General features: G+C 42.7%; 2 protein-coding genes across 2 annotated transcripts in view; one reads left to right on the top strand and one right to left on the bottom strand.

Moving 5' to 3' along the window:
* FANCD2 (FA complementation group D2) overlaps positions 1-17,821 on the bottom strand; it is a 34,101-nt gene extending 16,280 nt beyond the window's left edge. The window contains exons 1-24 of the mRNA XM_079316880.1: positions 17,782-17,821; positions 16,543-16,632; positions 16,248-16,382; positions 15,566-15,633; positions 14,737-14,840; positions 14,151-14,214; positions 13,333-13,385; positions 12,389-12,467; positions 11,607-11,731; positions 10,190-10,277; positions 9,146-9,250; positions 8,373-8,473; positions 7,788-7,896; positions 7,189-7,224; positions 6,675-6,818; positions 6,296-6,430; positions 5,863-5,994; positions 4,661-4,768; positions 2,969-3,078; positions 2,400-2,460; positions 1,590-1,715; positions 1,305-1,378; positions 1,076-1,216; positions 266-366 (exon numbers count right to left, since the gene is read on the bottom strand). Of these exons, the coding sequence (XP_079173006.1) occupies positions 266-366; positions 1,076-1,216; positions 1,305-1,378; positions 1,590-1,715; positions 2,400-2,460; positions 2,969-3,078; positions 4,661-4,768; positions 5,863-5,994; positions 6,296-6,430; positions 6,675-6,818; positions 7,189-7,224; positions 7,788-7,896; positions 8,373-8,473; positions 9,146-9,250; positions 10,190-10,277; positions 11,607-11,731; positions 12,389-12,467; positions 13,333-13,385; positions 14,151-14,214; positions 14,737-14,840; positions 15,566-15,633; positions 16,248-16,382; positions 16,543-16,609 (2,266 nt within the window). The 5' untranslated portion in view covers positions 16,610-16,632; positions 17,782-17,821. The remainder of the gene's footprint in view (positions 1-265; positions 367-1,075; positions 1,217-1,304; positions 1,379-1,589; positions 1,716-2,399; positions 2,461-2,968; positions 3,079-4,660; positions 4,769-5,862; positions 5,995-6,295; positions 6,431-6,674; positions 6,819-7,188; positions 7,225-7,787; positions 7,897-8,372; positions 8,474-9,145; positions 9,251-10,189; positions 10,278-11,606; positions 11,732-12,388; positions 12,468-13,332; positions 13,386-14,150; positions 14,215-14,736; positions 14,841-15,565; positions 15,634-16,247; positions 16,383-16,542; positions 16,633-17,781) is intronic.
* A 186-nt stretch (positions 17,822-18,007) lies between these two features.
* On the top strand, positions 18,008-22,352 carry EMC3 (ER membrane protein complex subunit 3). Its single transcript, XM_079316869.1, has 8 exons — positions 18,008-18,234; positions 18,306-18,363; positions 19,094-19,187; positions 19,747-19,851; positions 20,539-20,620; positions 20,769-20,848; positions 21,413-21,495; positions 22,101-22,352. Exons 1-8 carry the CDS (start codon positions 18,080-18,082, stop codon positions 22,227-22,229), a joined length of 786 nt encoding a protein of 261 aa, XP_079172995.1. The 5' UTR covers positions 18,008-18,079; the 3' UTR covers positions 22,230-22,352.
* Positions 22,353-22,818: the final 466 nt, after the last annotated feature.

Genomic DNA, 22,818 nt, shown 5'->3' with positions numbered 1-22,818 from the left:
AGGTTGGACTGTGTGCTACCTATGCTTTGGTCTTTGCATAGACCAAAAGCCTCAATTCCAGTGGCTGTTGGGAGAAAGGCCCATCAGCCACTCCATCCCCACACAGAGTAACTGTGTCCCTGGCCTCCCTTCCACTTTGTGGCAACAGAGCATCTCAGCCTCCTCTCAAAATGCAGAACTCCTCCTGCAGCTGAGGAAATCTGTACAGACCTAGCACAGGAGCAAGACAGGCAGCCAGGCTCTATAAAAAGTCCATTTCCCATACCTAGCAAGGCATCAATCTCCTCCAGGCTTCCACTGTTTTGCTCTGCAGTGTAGAGCCTCAGCAGCCGGAAACAGGGTGACAGACACATGGGTGACACTGCCCTGGGGAAAAAAGAAATGGAGTGGGTCTTATGTTTTATAGATCTCCAGAATGCCCATCCCTTTTCCATTATGTCCTGTGTCCTTCCCAGGTTACCTTGCCTATGCCTTCTATTTTGCTTCTTGAAAGTCCCAGCAACACAAAGCTAGGGTTACAAAAAACTCCCACAAATTAATAACTGGTGATTACCAGTTTTCTGGAAAACCATGTCAGGGCAGAAAAATGACTGCAATGACCAAAAAATGGAGTCAAATTTACTTCTGGTAGAAATAAAAGTTGAGTAATTCATAAGGAATTGTAAGAAATTGCGCACAACACAATTATAAGTAGTGAAGAAACCTCTTTCAGTGTTTCACAGTGTGCCACTGCTCCAATTCTGAGTGACACAAATTAGCATTTTTTCACAGATGCATGCAAAGAAGCTATATTTTCTGTAATTTTAAAATGATCATGTCTTTTTTAAAGAACAACTAAAATATCAACAAAATCTTATGACAATAAATTACAAGTAATGTAAAGATGCAAATACGAAAAAAGAGAGCCTTTTATAACCTTAAAAAGTCTATGACTCTTATGACTCTTTTAACTTAGGTGTCCTCCTGTTTACTCAGACTTTTTTATATCTTACAGGCTTCCTATTCCATTTGCCAAGGACAATGCCCTGATTTTTCAGTTGATTTTGCAGCCATCCCACAGATAAATGTCAAATACCTTTTACTTTGGTTACTTGCTCCAGTGGTGACCCTGCCAAGCTCACTCTGTGACACCAATGGCAAGAGGTTAATGGCAATTGCTTCCTGACTTTGATCTTCATCCAGATTGTACAAGGACTTCACTGGGAACAAAAATGAACTGCAAGGAAAGGTAGACAAGGTCTTGTTGGCAATCTCAGCTCTCAGTGACAGAAATACTACCAATGTTTTATTTGTAATTAGCATACCCATGTACTGTGGGGCTGAGATCCACCACAAAGTCACTGGGAAAATCCTCCACCAAACTCTTCCCAAACTCAACCTATAAAGAAAAAAAAAAACTTGCTCAGCAAAAAAAAAGCCAAGAGAGCTGAATGGGGATTTTGTACGTGACCAATCTCTCACAGAACAAAAAAAGTTCCCAGACTAGAGTAAAACCCTCTAACTGACTCTATCTTGCCAATATTTGATGAACATCATTTTTTCTGAAGAATTCATGTAAGTTATTAAGTTCAAATTGCTCTCCAACATACCAGGAGGTGCAAGTCCAAATTGCCCTTCTGCTTCTCAATCAAACTGGCAAATTCATCGTAGTACAGAGCCAAAATCTCTGGTGTTTGCTCACAGCAAAAGCCCACAAGGTCCAGCAGGGTAGAGAGCTGAAAGGAGAGAAAACAGTGCACACATGGATAAGGTAAATGGATCCAATTCAAGCTTTTACCTTCAGTCATTTTTTCATTCATTTATTATGAGGCATATTCAAAGCTTCATCACTAGAGTAACAACCCATAGTGAATATTCTTGAAAGACACAGATTTAAGAAGGAACAAGGGCCTTTTAGTGTCCTCTGCCATGAAATAACACAAAGAGTCTGCCCAGGATCACCCTTAAATAGAATGCCAGAGAAGAATTTTCTTTAACAGAAACCAAGGAAAAAAGGCTGCTAGGCCAATCCTATGCAGCAAAAATACTTTCTCTGGATGGCCTGAAAGGCACAGCTACCAAAGCTGAGGTGTTTGCCATAGTCACCTTTGGCTCACTGAAGCAGACTGTCCTGCTTCTATCCTTTGTATTTGAAATAACAGCTGGACAGAAGACTTTCACTAAATAGCTGCAGTGCTGCTTGTTTGGTGTAGCAGAGGCAACACCAGCAGGCACCTTTGTTTCTCCAAAACCATTTTTAATGGACTTTTGGCTCTGCAGTCAATGTACAAGAATCCCAGGCTCAAGAAAGCCAACTCCTAGACTCACACAGTACTTCAGTTAAGACTGCATTTCCAGTCACCCCTCCTTGCTGACCATATCCTCCTTGTGTCCTGCACTGTCCCATTCTTGGTACTCACCTGCCCCTCACATTCATTGTTCAGCTCTGGTCTCTCCAGTGGAGCAGCATCTCCTTCATTCCTGGAAGCAATTGATAACCTTGCTGTTGTGGCACAAGACTGAAGAGACAGCAAAACCCAACACACACAAGGTTCTCTCTCCAGAAATCAGAGAATTACACACGAAAAAGATTTCTTTGGAACACATTTGGAAAAGACCTGGTGTTGTTTGGGACTTCTCTTTTAGATTTCCCTGGATTCAAACACAGAGCACTTCAGGCTACTTAGCCTAGAGTTAGAAGTTGATCTGTAGTGAGTCGACCAGGGTTCAATGTTTTCCAAGCAGCAGTGTGGTCAAGGGATCCACAAACAGGTACTAACAAGGAATTTGGGATGCCTTTGAGACTGGCAGCAGGTGAGCAGCACTGCACAGGCTGAAATACCAAACACCACAGTATGCAGAAGAGTTTTAAGTTCCTGGATTTACCCAAAATGTGCATGAACTCAAAGGCAATGCCTTCTGTCTTTGTTTCACTCCAGGCCTGAACTGAAAACCATGTTAAATTCATCTTTGCTACGTTTTCTCTCACCTTTTTAATGCCACACTGCCTATCATGGAAACAGCACCAATAATCCCCATTTGTTTGTGGTTGGGAACCGTGCTGGAGAGCCATTTCCTGATCACCATGTGCATATCATCCTGAAAAGAGACACAGACCATGTCACCACAGAGGTACTTACATGCACCACTCACAGTTCTATTGGCATCTTCACTTAATGTCATCTCCAAGGGCTACAGAGGGATGGTTTATTAGGATTACAGCTTTGCTGAAGGAATGCACATTCTGATGTTTCATTTATTATGAAAATACTGGCCCAAACTCCAAGTAAGGCTGTAAACAGCATTAAAAGTGATTTGGTTTGACTTTGCTCTAACTACTACACAGAACACGTAGTTGGTCCAGGTTTCGACTACAAAAGAAGAGTATGTTAAAAAAACAGCAGATGGTCTTGGAGCCTGTCACACCCAAACAGCAGCTGCAGAGCTGCACTTCAAAACACTGTCAACTTCAGGAGGCTGAGGGATGGAGCAGTTTGTGGTGAAGGTCCACAGACAAACTGTGCAGTGCAAGGAAAAATGCCTAATCTGCCTGCAGAGATCTTCATGTCTAAGAGGCATCTGATTAGAAGAACTTAGAGAAGATGAAGAGGAAGTTGATTCTCAGGATACTGATTTCTTTGCTGACCTACTCTTGGAGTCTCCAGTATCACTGAGGATAAAAGTCAAATTGCCAACCTTGGATCTTCACAGTTACAAACTCTCAGCTCAAATTCTAGACACTCCTCCCCTTCTTTTCACAGTTTCTGAGGGTGACAGGCAGAACATCCTGATAGCAAGTCCTCCTGGGCTGCAAAGTCACACTGTGTGTTGCCAAGGCAATTTTCACAAGTCACATGTAAGACTCAGGGTGGGAGTTGGGGAAATCGCTGAGGAAACTAGTTCAGAAGGGAGATAAACCTGCCATACCACTGGGAATTTTGGCAGTGAAGAGCTCCAGTTTAACACGGTGAGTGGGAAGGACAAAATGACTATAGGCATGCCACAGACCAATCAGGAGAGGAAGAGCAGTTTCCTTTATAGTCTCAATTTAGCATGTGCAAACATATCTACATCTACAAACTACACAGGGACTCAAAGAAAGACACAGTCCTAATATCTAAGAGCTGAACCTTATGAATGGGAAGATTTTAAACCCTGACGTCTCTGTTGTGAAATAAGTATCTTTGAATTATTTCTTTATCTGCTGAATTTGAGTGGCTGAATCAATACAAATATCTCAGGGAAGAAGCTGAACTGTGCTTTCTGAAGGTTTCCAAGTGATAGAGAAACAGAGCTGCCCAAGGAGGCTGCTGAATTTACACTTCTGCAAGCCTTCAACACTCAGCTAGACAAAGCAATAATCAACATGGCACCATGCTGGTGACAGTCCCACTTTGACTGGGAGGTTCAATTGGGGACTACAATCAGTACCCTTCCAACTCTGCCTTTCCTAGATGTGCAAGAGGAGGGGACCTTTCTGGGAAAGAGGAGAGACATAATCACTGTGATAAGACCTTGGTATCAGGATGGAAAGTCTAGAGCCACAAGCTGACACATGGGGAGAATTTTAAGCTGAAGGATATCCTGACATCAAATACTGTTCATAGATGATGCCAGTATTTAGTTAACCTAACACAACCAAGGCACAGCCTGAACAACTTTCTGTTGTGTCCCTGCTTACCTGAATGTAGCTCCCTTCTTGCTTCTGGCTGAATGCTAAAGTGCTGAGGATGTAGAAAAGCTTCCGGATCTGGCATGGATTCAGTTTCTGTGTAGAGTCTAAAATGGTCTGTAAGAGAAGCCACAAACTAGCTCACAATACCAAGAATCTCCTTCCATATTCTCAAAAACACGTTAATCATCAACCTCAGGGAAGACAATTCACTTTACCTTTTTTTAAAAAGCATGAAAAAGCTACATTTAAATTAAACTCAAATGCCAGACTATTGCTGTGGCCTTAATTATGGGAGTTCATTTTATCAGAGGCTAAATAGGAAGAATAATTTGGCTACCATAAGTATTTTGGGAGTGCTCAGGACAAGTGACACCTGTCTATTTTCTATCACAGGTTTGGTCACAGGATTTAAAGTATTTGACAAGCAAGTAATTAAGCAAGTAATTGTCATTTAACAACCAACCAACTAAACAACAAAAAGTATACAGCTTTTCCACAATGTATAATTAAATCACAGGAAGCACCAAAATACCAGAGAGGTGTGGGAACACCCACACCCTTTCCAAGGGCTCTTAAATACAAGCTGCCCTTAAGTTACAAACCACCACAGATGAGGAAGTGCTCAAGGAAAGTATGCTTGCCTTGCTGTTTAGCTCTTCCCTCAATCTCCACTTTTACTACTTTTGGAAATAGGCAACTGGGCAGGTCTGACCCTGCTTATTCGTAGAACTCAGTAGACAATTTTTTTTCTCCCCATTGAGTACTTTTTCTTTTAAATTTTAGGATATGCTCTTTTTCCATCTCTGCAAGCAATTTTGTATTAGCATTTAAATATTGGCTGAAGTCAGTCTTTCAGTAGACAGAATGCAAAGTTTTGCCAAGTTTCCAATTAGCACATGTAAATAAAGTCAGCATTTTCCTTCCATGGTAGGCACCATTCCATGCCTGGAATTTAAGCATTTTCCAGCTACAGGGAATTATCTATCTCAAGTTTCCCTATCAAAAAACCATACAGTCCTATCTTACAGCTCACGCTTTGGCAGCAGATACCTTTCACTTCTGACCACTGCCTTTCTCCAGACAGAAAAGCTTTACAGGTACAAGTTTTTCCAATACCTCAGTTTTGGAGACATACTGGCCTATTCTTGATCTGAGGCAAAGTGGTATAAAGGCCCCAAAATCTAGCACAAACCCAGAAATGCACATACCTTCACAAAGGTGGCATAGCGCATCAGCAGGGACGTGTGCAGCACCACCAAATCCGTGAGCACGTCCAGAGAAATGTCCAGTTCTGTCTCACTTCCACTGCACACATGAGTCACCAAAGCTGTCACAACCTCCTAAGGAAAAAGCCACCAAAAGAACCACAGTGAAATATCAACAGAAAAATGTCTGCCTAGCTCTGCTCATATGAACTATGTTCATCAAGTGCAGATAATCACAGCAGTCTTCATGCTTGAAGTAACTTGATACCAGTCTTGCTGTGATTGTTCCCCATCTTCTCCTTGGCCTTCTCTTTGGCACAGAACTCTCTCCAAAGGCTTCCAAATGCCTGAAACCATGTCCCCTGAAGGATCATGATATACACTCTAAAACAAAGTGCAAACTCAAATAAAACAGCTGCCATCCATCACACTCTACCTGCTGGCAGTAGGAGTCGAAGGCTGCAAAAGCTTGTTTGTACATGCAGCTGCCAAAGGAGACCACAGCTGGGTGTGCTGAGTGCAGAAATGTCTGAGCAAGGGTAAGGATTGAAGGGAAAAAGTCTTTGATAACCTGAAATACAGAAAGAAATTAGGAAAGAGGAGATTACTGTTGCTTGTCTTCAACATATCCAATGCTGAGGAAAACTCAACTCCAAAATCCACATGACAGTTACAACAGAGGACACTGATCTGGACTAAAAAAGTACATGAAGAATAATGGAAAGGTATAAATAATGCAGCACATGGCTAAATCATTATGTGACAGGATCTTTGAGAGATAAAAGAGAGAGTCCCAAAGCAGGATCAGCACTGACCATTGAATGGTTTTGGAAGGCATTCTGCATCAGCTGTTCTGGCATGCAGCCCAGTCGGATTTTGCTCTTCAGGACCTTCTCAGTTTGCTTCCTGTTCCTGGTGTTTGTAGAATGGATTAGCAGCAAAACTATCAGATCCAGAACCTTTTAGAGGAAATAACCATGACTCATTATGCTGAAATATTAAACAGTCCAGATAACTCCAAGTCAAAACTTGAAGTCTAAACTGAGAAGAAAAAGAGAATTCATAAAGTTCCAAGAGTCACAAACTAAATAAAACCTTGAGTCAAACAGGACAGAATTAAAGCAGGATAACTCTGTCCCTTAACACTAGGAAGGGATGAACAAAGAGTTACAAAGAAAATGGATGGTTGTTATAGCATCCAAAAAGAACTATTCATGAAACATCACTGGCAAGTTTCTCCTCCAACTACAAAAATCTCTAAATCTACAACCATGAAGAAAACCCTTGAGAAACCAGGGGAAGAGGACACTTACAGAGCAGAACTATTACCTTATGGTCAGACACAGATGTGCTGTTCTCAATAGCCTGAGGGGAAAAAAAAAAAAACAAGCAAGCTGTTAGACTACAGTACAACAATATATTCCAAAACCAAATAAAAAAAGGTAGACACCAAAAGTCTGTGACACCCTGCTCACAGATTTCTCTCCTCTACTGCAGGATGCCTATCAAAGTCAGCAAACTGGATCTGGCCAATAACACAGAATCCAGATGGCATTCAAAAACATAGCTGAAAACTGAGCTTGACAAGGACATTCTTAAACATCAGGCTTGAGAAAGGAACTGAGGTATTGAGTAATGAGGACAAGAAACAGCTTCATGGTTTACACTGAAATGTGTAAAATTAGATTTAGCCTAATACCAGCTGATACTGATTTGCAGCAGGACATTTTCAAGCACCTTAACACTTCACATAGCTCAGTCTCAATATATGGGTATACATTTTCCCTCTCTTGCAGAATGAAATCTGTATCAATAAAATTAAAGGCTAACATTTGTCTTTGAATACCACATTTGACTACAAGAAAAGCTCAGGCTCAACCAAGGAGCCTATATAATTAAGGAAACTGGGACTGAAGCATATATCTTACCTTAATCCATGCTTCAGAGACATCTTTCTGGAATCTCACAGCTAACTTGATCACATCAAAAAGTAGTTTCACACAATTCTGGCTGGTGGTTACTTGGCTCAGGGAAGAACTGCAAATTATCAGAAAGGAGGAGACTTAGTCTCTGCAAATACTGTCACAGAAGGAGCAAGGCAGTCCAGCAGTCACAGCAGTTACTTAAAGCAGCCATTGTCCAGAGGGAATGCTCTGGCAAGGATAGGGAGTTTCACAAGAGGGTGGAAACAAAGGTTGCAGAATCAATGGAAAAAATACTGGAGGGAACTTAGAACAGATAAACTGGTAGCAACATTATTGTAAATAATGCAGACATGGAGGCAGATGGCTCAAAAGGAACTACATCCATGGCAGGGAAAGCTGGCTCAGCAAGGAGTGACAAATGTATTGCATTAGTACCAAGCAGGAAGGAAGAAAGGTGTCTGTGCCTTTCCACAGGATAAATTAGGCTCATATACTTAGCCAGTCGTGCCAGAGAGACCAGAAGAGGAACAGTTTAAGTTCTCTTGTCTCATCCTACCCTTGGAGAATCAGGTAAACCTGTTTAAGTACCTGGCCTGGACCTGGCTTTTAACCTTCTTCTGGGAACTGTGAATCTGCAGGGGCAGAACACACGATGACAGATCCAAGTTCTTACGAAGATCAGAAATCACCTGTCAAGTACAAATCCATGCAGAAATCACTGTGACAAATGAGGGAAGAACAGAAAAAGCTGAGGAAAAGAAAATAATTTCCCATAACGACCCTAACGTTACAAATCAAAACTCATATATTTGTAAAACTTCAGAGGTATTTAATCTTGTCCAAATTTAATTTTTTTTAACTTAGAAAATGAACTAGCAAAACTTTTCTCTTCACCTGCATGTCACACAAAAGATAGAATTTTTTAAAGCCTACTCTCTGAAATTCCCACCTATATATGCTTTACATTGCTGTGAACTGTTTTTATTCTGTTTAGCAGCTGAGCAAGATACATGACAGCCTCAGAAATTCTGGAACAAGCAAGTTTACCAACCTGACTGTTCAAATGCAATGTACCAGCACAGACTGGCTTCCGTGTCCTAGGCTTTTTTTTTTTTTTGCAGGGGTCTCCCTGAAGGGTTTGGGCAGATCACAAACCTCATTTGGCTTAGGCTGAGGCTTCTTCAACATATGAAACAAAGTATGTTTGATAGCTCAGCAAGGCGGGCTTTGATCCCCATCAATATTAAAATTTTACTTGAAAACATTAAAAACATACAGCTTTGTGTGTGAAGCAATTTCCCTCTGTTAAAACACACGCTAGTGTGGAAAATACAAACTTCATTATGATAAAGATACTGTACCTCTACTGCATCTGCTGCTTTGACATTTTGGAGGATGAATTTTACTACTACAGGCAAATCTTCCAGTTTTACAGAAGGCACAATGGTCATGGCAGACTGTCGCACCTGAGGAGAGAGCAACACTCCATCAGCTGGAAGACAAAACTTCACAGAAACACAGCTATGCCAGTGGGAAGAAGCCTTTGGAGACTTTCAGCCCAGCCTTCTGCTCAGAGCAGGAATATTGTTCACTACTAGATCAGATTCACCTTGGCTTTGCTGAGTCTTGAAGGATGGAGAAAACCTCCAATCCCTTTCACCTCTTTGATATATATATCAATGCTGCAGACCCTAACTTGTTTTTCCAAATGTCCAACCTAAACCTCCTCTTGTGGCCACTGCCCCTTATCACTCTTCAACAAGAGTTTGGCTCCATCACATTTTAACTGGTTTTCAAAATGGAAAATCATGGAGGATGTATAGGCTGCTATGCAGTACCAGTCTTTTGGGACTATGTAAAACACTATTTATACACTCAAATAAACTGATTTTATTGCATTCATAGGAAGCCCAACTTCAAAAAGTGCAGCAATGCAATATATCCAAAAGGCATAAGGCCCATCATCATCTCTTCTCCTTTATCAGCACTCTGCAGAGAAAACCTATTTAATTATTTAATCACCAGTCTGCCTTTCCTTAGAATATAACAGTCTAGTCTGATCACTGTACTTAAAAATTAAATATTGACAATAAGAAGATTTAAGACAGGCAGTAAAAAAATATTGCAGCAGGATAAAGTGCTTCTGCATTTGCTAAAAGAGCTGTAATTGAAATATCTGGCTATTACAGTATGCATTCAGAAAACTTCTCTCTGCTCTTTGCTGAACCCCTCACACGTTTTGAAAACCAGCCTTAGCTTCTGAACTCTGACTTCGGGAGCTCAGGATTTTTGAAGGCCTACAGGAGTCAGATTTAGCAACATGTTGAGAATGAAGGAACAGTTCCAGCTCTCCTGTTGCTAAGCAGGGGTTGGGGTCTGCTGAAGTGCTCAGTAAAAGCTCTCACCTCAGCCACAAGTTCTGCATCAAGATCCAGACGAGAAAGGGCATCCAGGATTGGCACTGTCAGCCGTCTGCCCTGCTTCAGCAAGCAGCTGATACACAGGGAAAAGAAAACAAATGATATTAACAAAATCAAGAATGTATCTTTAGTGTATTGTATGATTCCAGGAGTTCTTGTGGCCACTGCAAAAAAAAAAAAAATCTCTGTAATTGACAACAACATGTGCCACTGGCATTATGGAAAACTTGTTCCCTAAATTATTATTCCTCATGTAAGAACTGCACCTGTATTTAACAGCCTCATGGACTTTCCCAAAACTCATGTAAGCATTCTTGGCTGACATCTCAGTTTCTTACAAACTTTCTCTAGCAGAAGAAGTACTTAAATTTTGTTACTTGAAAAACATCTCATCTGCAGCATCCTGGTAGCTGTCTGTGCTCTCTAATTCATTTGAAGTAATGAGTTGGTTTCTGCATCAGAAATGGGTAGAGGCTATTGAGAATATGGAAATAAGCATGCCTTGCTGATACTGTTTGGATCTCATCTTTCAAAATACACAGAGAGAAGAAAAGTCTGAGGAGTTTGATTAGCATAGGAAAAATGTGGAGTTTTTTTATCTAGAAGCTGAGGCAATGAACTGAGAATGAAAACAAAGTCACAATTTGAGAGGGTACAAGGAACAGGATGCACTGCTTGCAGTAATAATCTGCAACAGTGATCACAGGTTTGAAAAGGTAATTGACACCAGCATAAATGTAAGTGATCTGTGCAATAACAAGAATTAGAAACACTTGGACTATTCAAATTATTGTGTAAAATGAATACATTATTACAGAAGACAGATGTAAGGACTAGCCTATGGTAGTGCTTCCTGGGAGGATAAAGCTTGGCATTAGATTCCCCAGTTGTTTGGATCATACTTGAGAAAAGTATATAATATAACCAGAAAGTTCTGTTTCATGCACACATTTACTGTGTTGTGGGTCTGGGTTTTTTTTTATTAATAAAAGCCATGTTGATCTTGCCACAGCAGAATCCAAGACAAGTCAAAAGCTGTCAGCAGTAATATCCAGGTGACTGATCATAGATTATCCAGCAAAAGTAGTGAGTACTTAACTGGATGCTAGCTGTGCTGTCTCTGGGTAGTCAAGAGTTTAATAATAATTTAGATAAAAGCAGTTTTGGAGAACTGCCTAAATGCAATGTCATTTGCTGGATTCCTGTGCTCTCTTTAAGAGCATAACAGTACAAATGGAATGTCCTAAGGCAGTGGTAGGTGTCCCCAAATGTTGCAGTTAACAGGAACACAGTGCTGCCCTAATACTTCAGTCAGCCCCAGAACAGCCTTCTTGTACTTTTCAGGTAAGTACAAGGGGGAAAACCAAAACAAAACAAACTCTCCCAACCAAATCATCCATACCTGAGCTCTTTGGCAACCTCACTTTGCTGGGAATCTTCCAGGATCTCAGGCAAACTGGTGATAATGTCGTGCTGGATTGGTACTGGAGAGACACTAACCATCTGCATTAACTTCTTGACCAGATTCTGCAGACAAGAGGAGCACTGGTGAAATGCACAAATCTCTCAGCACAACATTACGCATCTAAGGCCCCTCAGTGCAACATCTGCCTGAGTTTATGCCAAATGTCCCTTAACTCATTGTTCTGCTGATGTCATGAAGCAGAGCATAGACTTTTGTGGAACAATGGTATTTTACAGCTAGGATATAATGATCTTGGTGAGCAGAGGAAACTGGGAAACAGAAACTTCCCAGTGTTTAGTACTCCAGTAAAGAGTAACCCACAGAGACTGACTGATTTAGGGAAAGAAGGAAAAGAATCACCAGAGCAGCAACAGAAAATTAACTCCCACACACTTGCAAGTATCCAGTACCTCGTTAAAATTAAACAAGAGGGGATTGTAACTTCCTGCCAGCAACAGCTTTAAAATGGGGTCATCTGTCTCAATACATGTGCACAGATATAAATTTATGTAAAATATGCCTTAAAGCAAGGAAAGAAGAAAAATTGTTAAAGATATTCAGGAGTCACTCAAGGCAATCAATCAAAACAAAACAAAAAATTTCCTTCAGCATATGAACACAAAAACATCAGTTCTCATCAGCACAACAGTTCAATCTAATCCCACCTGAGAGGCATTGCAGAAGTTGTTTGGAAAGCTGTTTGTACCTCTGGTACCCACCTGGCCGTCAAGGAGCCTGTCAAGCCACTTAAACTGATTGACAATGAGCCGGGGAAAATTTGTTCCAAAGGTGCCCACACTGAAACAGCAGAAAAGGACACACAGGTTAGTGAGACCTGCAGACTCAAAAGCTCTGCTGCTGGTCAGCAAGACCAACTAATCCCATTCTTAACTGGTCATTAATACTCAGAAAGAACTTCACTCTTCTTACAGTCTGATAGGAGTCAAGTGTAACAACATCCATTTTTCAGAATTCCCAAAGGATTCACAGAACAATTAACAGCTTGCCACTTCTAGATCCAAGATCCTTTAGAATTCTTGGGTGAAAACAATTCAGACCTTTTGACTGCCTAAGTTAAACAAGACTTCAGTCTGAGACAATTTCTTGGACTACACCCCTGTGCAGCATTTTTATCCTGTACTTCAGCACTGGAACAAAAACTGCAGCAGGAACAGCCCCAGCTTCTTTCTGCCCCTTGGCCTGCCCCACTAACTCTGTAGTGAGCACCCAGGGAACTGGAAGAAGAGATGAAGTGGTCAAGTCTTGCCTGTGTTACATCTCAAGATCTTTCACTCCACTGTGGTGTTCTGTGTTCAAAAACCAAGAGATGCTCTTTCAATTTCCCTTGTTTGAACACAACTTGCAATTTTAAAAGGAGATGTGTTTGCACCTCTCAGCTTCCTAGAACTCTGCCAGCAGCTGCTTCCATCTTTCACCTTCTAGAAATTTGTTTTCTGCTTTATGGACTCACAAATTTAAGGTCACGGTACCTCACAGATTATTTTAAACAAGTACCAAAAAAACAAAAACCCCACATCAGTGCAAATTGACATTCAGGTAAATTTGAAGTAACAGCTAAAGTCAAACAACTTTAGTCAAACAATTTGGTGATTGTCCAAAAGAAATTTCATTTCAAGGCAGAGAGAAGCCAGTTTATACTCACATGTCAAAAAAGAATTCGGGGATCTTTTCCAACAACAGTGTTATGACAGCAGGCTAAAAAACAAGGAAAAAGACAGTGTTAGGGTGATTTACTGGTTGTGCTGTGGTACTGCCACCAAAACTGACCTTTCTGAAAAGATGAAATATGCACAGAGAATAAAACACTTGCAAGGCTCAATGTAAGTACTTCCTGTATAAGAAATCTCTTGCCTAATGCCAGAAATGAGGCACACAGCCTAAGAAGTGAAAACCACTTTTGAGAGGGTGGTATAAACTACCCACACAACCCAACAGAATCAGAGCATATGGGCAGGATGTACAATTCCTCTGGGCCAATGAACCTTTCTTAGACCCTGAGCTGCTCTTCACCACACAGAAAATTATAGCATCAATTTTAGATAAGTTTGAAAACAGTGCCCAACTTTAGCACTTAAATAAACATTCTCCACAGTGGAAGTGGTTATATCTTATCAGAATTTCCCATGGTTGACCAGAGCCATCACCTCTCATTCTGCCCCTGTTCATCTTTGAGAAGAGTCTGGCTCTGTGTTCCCTACACCTTGCTACCAGGTATTTGAAGACCATGAAATTTCCCTTAATCTTCTTTTCAAACTGAATAAACCTAGTTCCCTCTGTCTTACTTGTCTGCCATGTGTCTCAGGCCCTAAACATCTCTGTGTCCCTACAAAAATAAACTGGACACTATTTCAGATGCAGCCTCATCTGCCTCAAAATCAGTTCTATTAATCCTTTACTTAAGTAAGCAAAATATTCCCTACAATCAAAACCATTGTAAAGAGCAAGATAAGGTGCCCATACCTGTAAGATCTTAATCCCAAGAAGCAGTTTAATAAGGCTTTCACAATATGAGTGCACCAGATTCCTGTAAGATGAAAGATTTCAACACAGTTGTGTCAAAAACATGCTAGGAGAACAGGCTGTAGCTCTTCCCATGACTTTTTTTTAAAAAAACCCTACATACAGTGATTTAAGGTAACACATGGTAATCACAGACACACACAAAGATTTAAAACTGCACTTTAGCTGTGAACCTGCTCACTGTCTACTCTCTATGAATGTGTAAGTCTGTAGTAAAGCTGTATCTCCTGGGGGAAAAAAATAAATACCAAAAAGGAATTGACCTTCACCAGTCCTGGCAAATTTTTTTCAGAGTATTTGGTTGCTGCCATAAAATGGCAAGGAATCCAATGTGTGCCATGGGCAGACAGTAAATTCTGTGACTTAACACTCCAAACTCCCTGCTATTAAACAGCAATGGACTACACCAGCTATCCTGCCTTGGTGTGCACCAGTTGGAGCCTTTAGCTGCACTCTGGTCAATGTCACAGGATGTAACTAGAGACTGGCTCTGACTGAAGGGAAAGGCAAAATACATTTTCTCTACCTCGACCCCTCAGTCCGTACAGGAGTGCAAGGCAAGAGGCAGTTCTTGAACTGGTTCCTGTCCTTGATGTGAGATTCCAGGCCACTGATGAACTGCTTCACAACCTGCAAAGCAGAGAGAAGTTATCCACCCTGAAGGGACACTCCAGTCAACTGCTGTCCTTTAGGATGCATTTTGCAAGGGTGATGAGAACCCCAGTCAGGGAACTGCAGACAGAAACTGTGATGGAAGGAATGCTGGATAATAAATGAATGCTAGTCTAGACTAACAGAGGAAACTAGAGGAAACACTGATTGTTCTGCCAAGCAAAGTGACTCTTTAGTGTCTCTAAAGCATGTTTTACTTTGATTTAAAAAGGCTTTGTCTTTCCTCCTTTTCAGCTGAGATAGCAATATTTAATGTGGTGAGGGCTTCACCCAAAAACATTTGCAGTCAAATCACTGGCCTCAGGACTTTCACCTGGACTTGCTGTCTGGGGAGGAGCACCACATCATGGTAGTGTTAATGCTGCCAGCTCCCACCCAACACAAAATCAAACCACAAAGTGATTTTTCTGCTGTAAGTCTTTGTCTATTGAATAGAATAATACTAATACTACTAATAATAATGATAATGCCAATGAAAATTACTTTGGTGGTCAGAAAAAGAGTGGGATTAAAAGGCTGGAATAGCAGCACTGAGAGAACTGGAAAATCTGAACCATAGAAATCCAAGATAAGCTGCTGTGTTGCACACTTTTTTGTAGGACTAGCAGGTACAAGCAGCTGCATTTCCATATTTTCCTACACAGCAAACAGCTTTAAAGGTGGTTCCTGCCAAAGTTACTTACAGCTGGGTAAGTAGGATGCTTCTCCAGGGCCAGGCAGAGCTTCTTCTGGAAAGCTATTTGATCAACAGCTAAGGAGACAGTTTAGAAAGGAAATAAAAAAATGAGACACACTCTGTCCCTACAACATCACAACAGCTACACCAAGTAGAAGCTCTCAAGCCCATCCACCAACATTTCTGCATTTGTGCTATTCAGAAGTCCAGTTGGCAAAAGCCTGACTGGAATCAGCATTTGTCCCTTCTCTAGTCAGGGCTGAGGGTAGCATTGAAGACACTGAACACAGAACTTCCTGAAGGCCTTGTCTGAAATGGAAGGCAACAATGCCACCTTTGTTTCCCCATTTCAGAGCTCCTGCCTCTGCAACTCAGTACTGTAACCACAGATTCAGTCTAATATTTTTCTATATACCTCCAATAATATTTCAGAAATCTGCAAACTTAACAGGTATACACCCAAAGAGGTGGTTTGATGAGTTTAGGTGATGCATTGAATTCAGCAGGAGCAAGAGATATATAATAAATAAGAGGCCAAATGAAGGTTTGCTTGAATTTTGAAACAAGCTAGCTCAGGAACTTTTCTGCTGCAAGTAAAACACATCATTACTTTGTACTATCTATCCTTGCAGGTTTTGATCTAAAGATCTAAAGATTTGCTCAGAAAGAGCAAATGTTAAAACTCATACCTATTTCATTCTGTCCCTCCCCAGCTTTCAGCACAATTCCTGATGTCCTGAGGAGCTCTTCAAAGACTCCCTCATTCTCCAATCCACAGAAGGCAGAGGCATTTTCCTTATCAGAAATCCGTGACTTCTTAGTTTCTGAGAAAATAGAACATGCTGCATCAAATATATTAAAAAATCAACAGTGTCATTAACCACCAGCATTATCAAAACTGCCATTTTGGCCTTGTCCCTGCTTGGGAGCTGTTGCCTCTATTAATGGGTCTCCACCCCACTAAGATGACACCCAAGCACCTACTTGGCAAGTCTGTCTTGCAGCTCTCTTCAGAAGCATCAACTTTCCACGATTTCCTTTTTGAAACCATGGTAATAAAATCTTTGTTGTTGCCTAAAAAATTAAGGAAAAAAGACAAGTGTTTAATTCATCTATTTTTTAAGCAGACCTCGAATGTACTAGTGAATAGCAAAAGAGAACGTGACAGAAATTGAGAGTGCTCCAACAGAGGCAGATTGCCTGGGTAACCAATATCACACCACATTTTTCTGCTGTGCAGGTTGAAATTTTAGAGCTTGTCATATTTAAATAGCACAATACATCACTTTTCCTAAAATTCAGTTCCTCATAAAACAAGGTTTGGCCTTTCATTCTGACACCAGGCAAATTAAATGGCAAATTAAAGTGAGAAATTATGAGGACTCAGATTATATCCACTGAGCTAAACTCCAGACACTCTCCATATGCCTGGACAAAGCAATAAAGAATTCACAGATGAGTGTGAACCCCACATGAGCCCAACTACATTAAGTGATCTTGTTCATGCCTCTAACCACAAATTATAGCCAGTGAGTTCTGTCAGCACAGACCTCCATCTAACCCATCCTCTTTTGGGGGAGGTCTCAAAAATTAGAAAGAAAAAAGAAAACTTGACTCACCTTTAAAACTTAAAGGTTAGTAAGAAAAGATGTGTGTGCATCTCATGCTAAATTTCAGCTGCTGGGGAGAGGCCAGTAAAATGAATTACTTAAAATATCAGCATGGAAGTGGAACAGTTAAAACATAAAAGTACACCTAGCTGTTCTAGGTGTATAAATATCTGAAAGACAGGTGCCAAGAGGATGGAGCCAGACTTTCTTCAGTGGTGCCCAGTGACGGGATAAGGAGCAATGGCCAAAACTAAAACACAAGTTTCACTGCAACAGGAGCAAAATCTTCTTTAGGTTGAGGGGGCAGAGCACTGGAACAGGTGCCCAAGGAAGGCGTGGAGCCTTCCCTGCAGACATTCCAAACCCGCCCGGAGCCGTCCCTGTGTCACCGGCTCTGGGTGACCCTGCACGACAGGGTTGGACTGGGCGATCTCCAGAGCTCCCTCCCAGCCCTGCCACTGCTGTGATTCTGTTCTGGGTGCGAGGTGCAGCCCGGCAGCCCAGCCAGGCGCCAGGCTGGCACCTCTCCATCGCACTTACTGCCAAAGGCCGGGCAGTGCCTCAGGCGGCCGCTTCACCTCAGCTCAACCCACCTCACCTGAGCCCGCCTCACCTGAGCCGAGCCGAGCCGAGCCGAGCCGAGCCGAGCCGAGCCGAGCCGAGCTGAGCTCACCCCTTGTCCTCTCTCGTTCCCTCCGGACGGGACGGGACGGGACGGGACGGGACAGGGTAAGACAGGCCACCTCCCTGTCCCCTCACGCCGCTCCCGCCGCTCGCGCTCGAGTTTCCCGCCAGCGGCGCGCGCTGACGCCGTTCCGCCGGCGGCGGAAGAGCGGTCCCGGAAGCGGAAGCGGGGCGTGCGGCGGCGGCCCGGTGTCGGCCGGAGCCGGGCCCGAGGCGGCACCGCCGCGATGAGCGAGCCCGAGCTGCTGCTGGACTCCAACATCCGGCTATGGGTGGTGCTGCCCATCGTCTTCATCACCTTCTTCGTGGGCATGATCCGGCACTACGTGTCCATCCTGCTCCAGAGCGACAAGCGCCTCACGCAGGAGCAGGTGTCCGACAGGTCAGGGCCCGCCTCGCCCCCGCCCGCCCCCGCTCCCCCCGGCCCGCTAACGCCGCGTGTCTCTCTTCCAGCCAAGTCCTGATCCGGAGCAGAGTCCTTCGGGAAAACGGGAAATACATTCCAAAGCAGGTACGGAGCTGGGAGGGTGGCTGGGAGAGGAGCACACAGCGCGGGGCTCCGTCCGGGCGGTGCCGCGGCAGAGCAGCGCCCGCAGCCCCGCGGGGCCCGACCTGCTGGGGCAGCCCTGCGCCGGGGCAGTGCCCGGGAGTGCACATTCTTAGAATCTTGGGCACAGCACCGCTGTATATATCTTTTCCCTGACATGTATGTTAGCTGTCACTGCTCGATGTTTAACTGCATGCTGACGTGAATGTGCTTCCAAACTGTCGTGTTTAGTATGTGCCAGCAAGCAAACAGGGATGTAATGCAAGCTTGGGATAACGAGGTGGTCGTACGATGTCAGCTAAAATGTTTGCTAAACTAAAAATGCACCGCTCATGCTGGCTCTGTTGGTACCAAATGTGCATTTTGTGAAATTCAGGGGTCAGTCGGGCAAGTGAAAATGTTCCATGTATCAGTATTGGTTCTCCACCAGCACAAAGAGTTTACACAAAACACCTAAAGCTTTTTAACATGGGTTTGTCTTCAGGGAATTCTTACAACTGCTTTAAGAATTTTAAACTCTGGTACTCTGGATGCAGAAAAACGTGAGGAGCTTTAGAACACATGGGCAGTGAGGCACTATCCCAGGAAGATGTGTTGTGCAAGAACTCATGAGATGTCTGAATGTCTGAGCAAGAACTAATGCTTCTGTTCTTTTACTTCTCATGGTGTTGGCATTGTCTTTCTCTGTTTTCAGTCTTTCTTGTCCCGGAAATATTTTTTTAATAACCCCGAGGATGGATTTTTTAAGAAAACAAAAAGAAAGGTAGTGCCTCCTTCACCAATGACAGGTATGTTAAGATACCCTAACTGCAGCCAGATAGAAAAACCTGTCAGTGTCTGCCAAGGGTGGAAGGTGAATCAGCTTTGCAGGGAGCTCAGGCAGTGTGAGGGAGGGGGTGGGAGTGAGATCCCTCTCTTGGTAACAAAAACATTAGATTGCTTCATGTTGCTTAACTTCAGCCTTGAGCTGCTTGCAGCATCTCAGGAGAACTGACCTCAGGATAGCCAGGAGTGGGAGTCCTGCTTTTGTCTCCTCTTGCCAGTGTTTTGCTCCAGCTCCTGCAGAGTTTTCTCTAAAGTGATTTAACTAATGTATACACCAAAACAGGAGCTTGCTGTCCTTCTTCTACCCAGGTCAGCTGACAGAGGGTCAGGCAGGTTCAGAGTTGTGGGGTGAGGGATGGGGTCAGACACAGCACAGCATCCACATGGGCTGCTCATCTCATTTAGCAAAGTATTGTCAGCACTGGAAAATTATAGATACTGGGATAGGACTGTTGTCTCCTGCAATTTCTTAATTAAATTAGCTGACATATAATGACTTCAAACCCCATCTATCACTTGCAGATCCTACCATGCTGACAGATATGATGAAAGGGAATGTAACCAATGTTCTGCCTATGATCCTCATTGGTGGTTGGATCAACATGACATTTTCAGGATTTGTCACAAGTAAGTGTCTAGAGTAACATGGGGTTGGCTGTGTTTCTGAAGATGACCTGGAGGGTCTGAGCTGCATCAGAGATTTGCTCCTTGACCTGGAAGCAGTCAATCAGAAGCAGCATAAATTTGGCTTGTGGCACTGATACTCTTCATTCGATGACCTGGACAGATTTGCTTGTCCCATTGCAAAGGGTGAAAATTGTTTACTGAGTATTGGCTATGGTCTCAAAGAAAATAACTCATGTACTTGGGAACTGCAGTGACAAAACTAGTATTTTATTAAAAGTGCCCAAACTTCAGGTTGATACAGTGGATATTCCTCTGAACCTGTTGGTTACTGTGGAGTGTACACATTAAAACACTTAAATTCAAAATTCTGGGGGGGAGGGGGGTGGTTCTGTACTGTTAATGTGATAACTGTTTATTTAACAAGGGACATTCCCTTTCACAGCCACTGAAGTAATACCTGTGAGGGTTTGGTCATCTAATTAAGTTTCAGAAGGTCTTTTCATATTAAAAGGAATACAGAACTGCAGCTTTTTCAAAAATCCCAGTTAACTTTTTATTGTGCATGTTGCACTCAGAGTACATTAGCTGTAATAAAAGAACTACCTGCTCACTTTGCCCTGTGCTTTGCAATTGTGCAGTGTCACTTTGTGAAACTGGGCTTTTTTTTTTTTTTTCTTTGTCCTGCAGCAAAGGTCCCATTTCCTCTGACGCTGCGCTTTAAGCCAATGCTGCAGCAGGGAATTGAGCTGCTCACTTTAGATGCATCCTGGTAAGCCCCTGTCCTCAGCAAGCAAGGTCCAACCTCCACTTGGAAAATGCTGAATGTGTTAATAGCCCTTGGATGGTCTGTGTGCATTGCTGGAATGAGGTCATGAGCCAGCTCTGAACTGACAACTGTGCTTGTTCTGATTTGTCAGGGTGAGCTCTGCTTCCTGGTACTTCTTGAATGTGTTTGGACTCAGAAGCATCTACACTCTCATCCTGGGCCAAGATAATGGTAAGGCACTTGTCATTTCTGGGAACTGGCTGCCCCTTCCATGGGATGTTGTCTGAGGGAGGCTGGGGAAAAGATTTCTAAGTTTCCAGCCAAAAAGCTCTTGAATTCCTCTCTCATTTCTGTGGTTATTTACTGTCCATGGGCCAGGTTTGACATCATCTGCAGCAAGTACCCAAATCTCCTGCACCAGCCACTGGCTCATAAACTTTTGTTTGTTAGCCCAGGCTTTCTGTCCCACCAAATCAGTATGCAAAAGTTTTGCACTCAGGTTTATTTCTAGCAAGTCTTGGTTTTAAGGGAAACTGCAAAGATTCCTAATATTAGATGTGCACTGGGAACGTGGAAAAGTATTTTCCTCAATTCTTCTGTGTATTTTATGTAAATCTGGCTAAGATGGAGCAGGTGGGAGCAAGATGTCTTGAGAGGACTCCTGGCACAGCAGTATTGCATTCAGGCTGTTGCTGCAATGTTCTCATCTATAGATAAAAACCTCCCCAATGGCACCAGGCTCCAGGGAATGCTGTTTAATAACACAGAAATCAACCTCTCATTTCTCATTTGTAGCTGCAGATCAATCCAGGGTGATGCAAGAACAAATGACAGGAGCAGCAATGGCCATGCCAGCAGATACTAACAAAGCATTTAAGGTACAGTATTCCCACCTGCATTCCTGTTTGTGTGAGCTTGCAGTGTCATAGGCTTCATGTAACTCATCCTCTCCCTGTGTGGAGTAAGGGAATAGCTCTGGATTCCTGTTCCGAAAATTAAAATTCTCCCAGCCTCTGCTTTTGCTAAGGAAGGGTTGGTTTTTTTTTTTTACCTTGAGGTGTAGCTCCAAAGCAGAAACTGGCTCTGCAAAAGTTGTTAATAGTGCAGCTGAGCATGAGTCCAGCAGGCACCTGCAGTACTTTTGTGTGGTAATAAAATCAAGTGAGCGAATCAGTTCAGTGAAAATCCATCAGGATTTTATTGTCTTGAAGTCCTCCTGAAGCACTTGTTGTTAGACTTGCCTCTTCCTTCCACAGGCCAGGTTTATGCACAAAGGACAGATCTGGTTTCTGGTTTTGTGTACTGTAGAAGAGGTTTAGCCACACAACCTGCTGCCTGGGAAGTTGGGATGGTCTGCTCCTACAGTTTTTAATAGAAATCAGCATTTGTTGCAGTTTTTAAAGCAAGCACTGCTTTGTGGAGTTCTTGTCTAACTAATCTTTTGTTGCTGTTCCTTCTCTCCTTCTGTTCACTGCCAATGCAGACGGAATGGGAAGCCTTAGAATTGACAGATCATCAGTGGGCCTTAGAAGATGTAGAAGAAGAGCTCATGGCAAAAGACCTCCATTTTGAAGGCATGTTTAAGGAAGAACTTCAGACCTCCATCTTCTGAATTTGAGAGTATGCTTTTGTCTCTTCTTGTAAAAGTTATTTGAAAAGAAATCTGTTATCTAAAACTATATAATGTATTTTAGCAAGGCTGAGAATAAAAGAAAAACATCATGTTCAGAACAAAGTGCCCTCACTTTGATTTGAGCTCAAGGACACACGTACACACTATTTCCCCATTAATTTAGTCCTTCCCAAGTGCATTTGTAAACACCTGAGTGCCCACACAGCTCCTCCTGCCTGTGAGCAGGGTGTTGCCAAAGAGTGCTTGGCTGTTATTTACTGGGCCAGGTGGGGATAATAAATGCTTTAAGCTGCTCACCTTGCACTATAGAGAACAGGGAGCAACTGTTCCTGGCTTATCCCTCTGTAGGAACTCCTCAGACCTCTTCCCCAGGGAGAACTGTCCCAGCCTGGTGAAATGCTTTGTAAAAAGAAGGTCTTCCATACTCTGGCTGTTATTTTTTCCCCCTTCTTTATTCTGAGCACCTTTTTCTCAGGGTGAAACTGTAAATCGTTTTCAAAGCAAGAGCTGAGCCAGGACTGTGAGACTGATTTTCTGTTCTCACCAGATCATTTTCCCAGTAAACAGG

This window comes from Erithacus rubecula, assembly GCF_903797595.1.
Source record: "Erithacus rubecula genome assembly, chromosome: 13".
Classification (NCBI taxonomy): domain Eukaryota; kingdom Metazoa; phylum Chordata; class Aves; order Passeriformes; family Muscicapidae; genus Erithacus; species Erithacus rubecula.
Note: the sequence above shows the minus strand (reverse complement) of the source record. Positions and strands in the feature narration are given on the sequence as shown.

Coding starts and splice junctions, on each gene's coding strand:
- EMC3 (XM_079316869.1), top strand. CDS start 18,080: ATGAGCGAGCCCGAGCTGCTGCTGGACTCCAACATCCGGCTATGGGTG. Junction 19,188..19,746: donor GCCTCCTTCACCAATGACAG/GTATGTTAAGAT, acceptor TATCACTTGCAG/ATCCTACCATGCTGACAGAT. Junction 20,849..21,412: donor CATCCTGGGCCAAGATAATG/GTAAGGCACTTG, acceptor TCTCATTTGTAG/CTGCAGATCAATCCAGGGTG.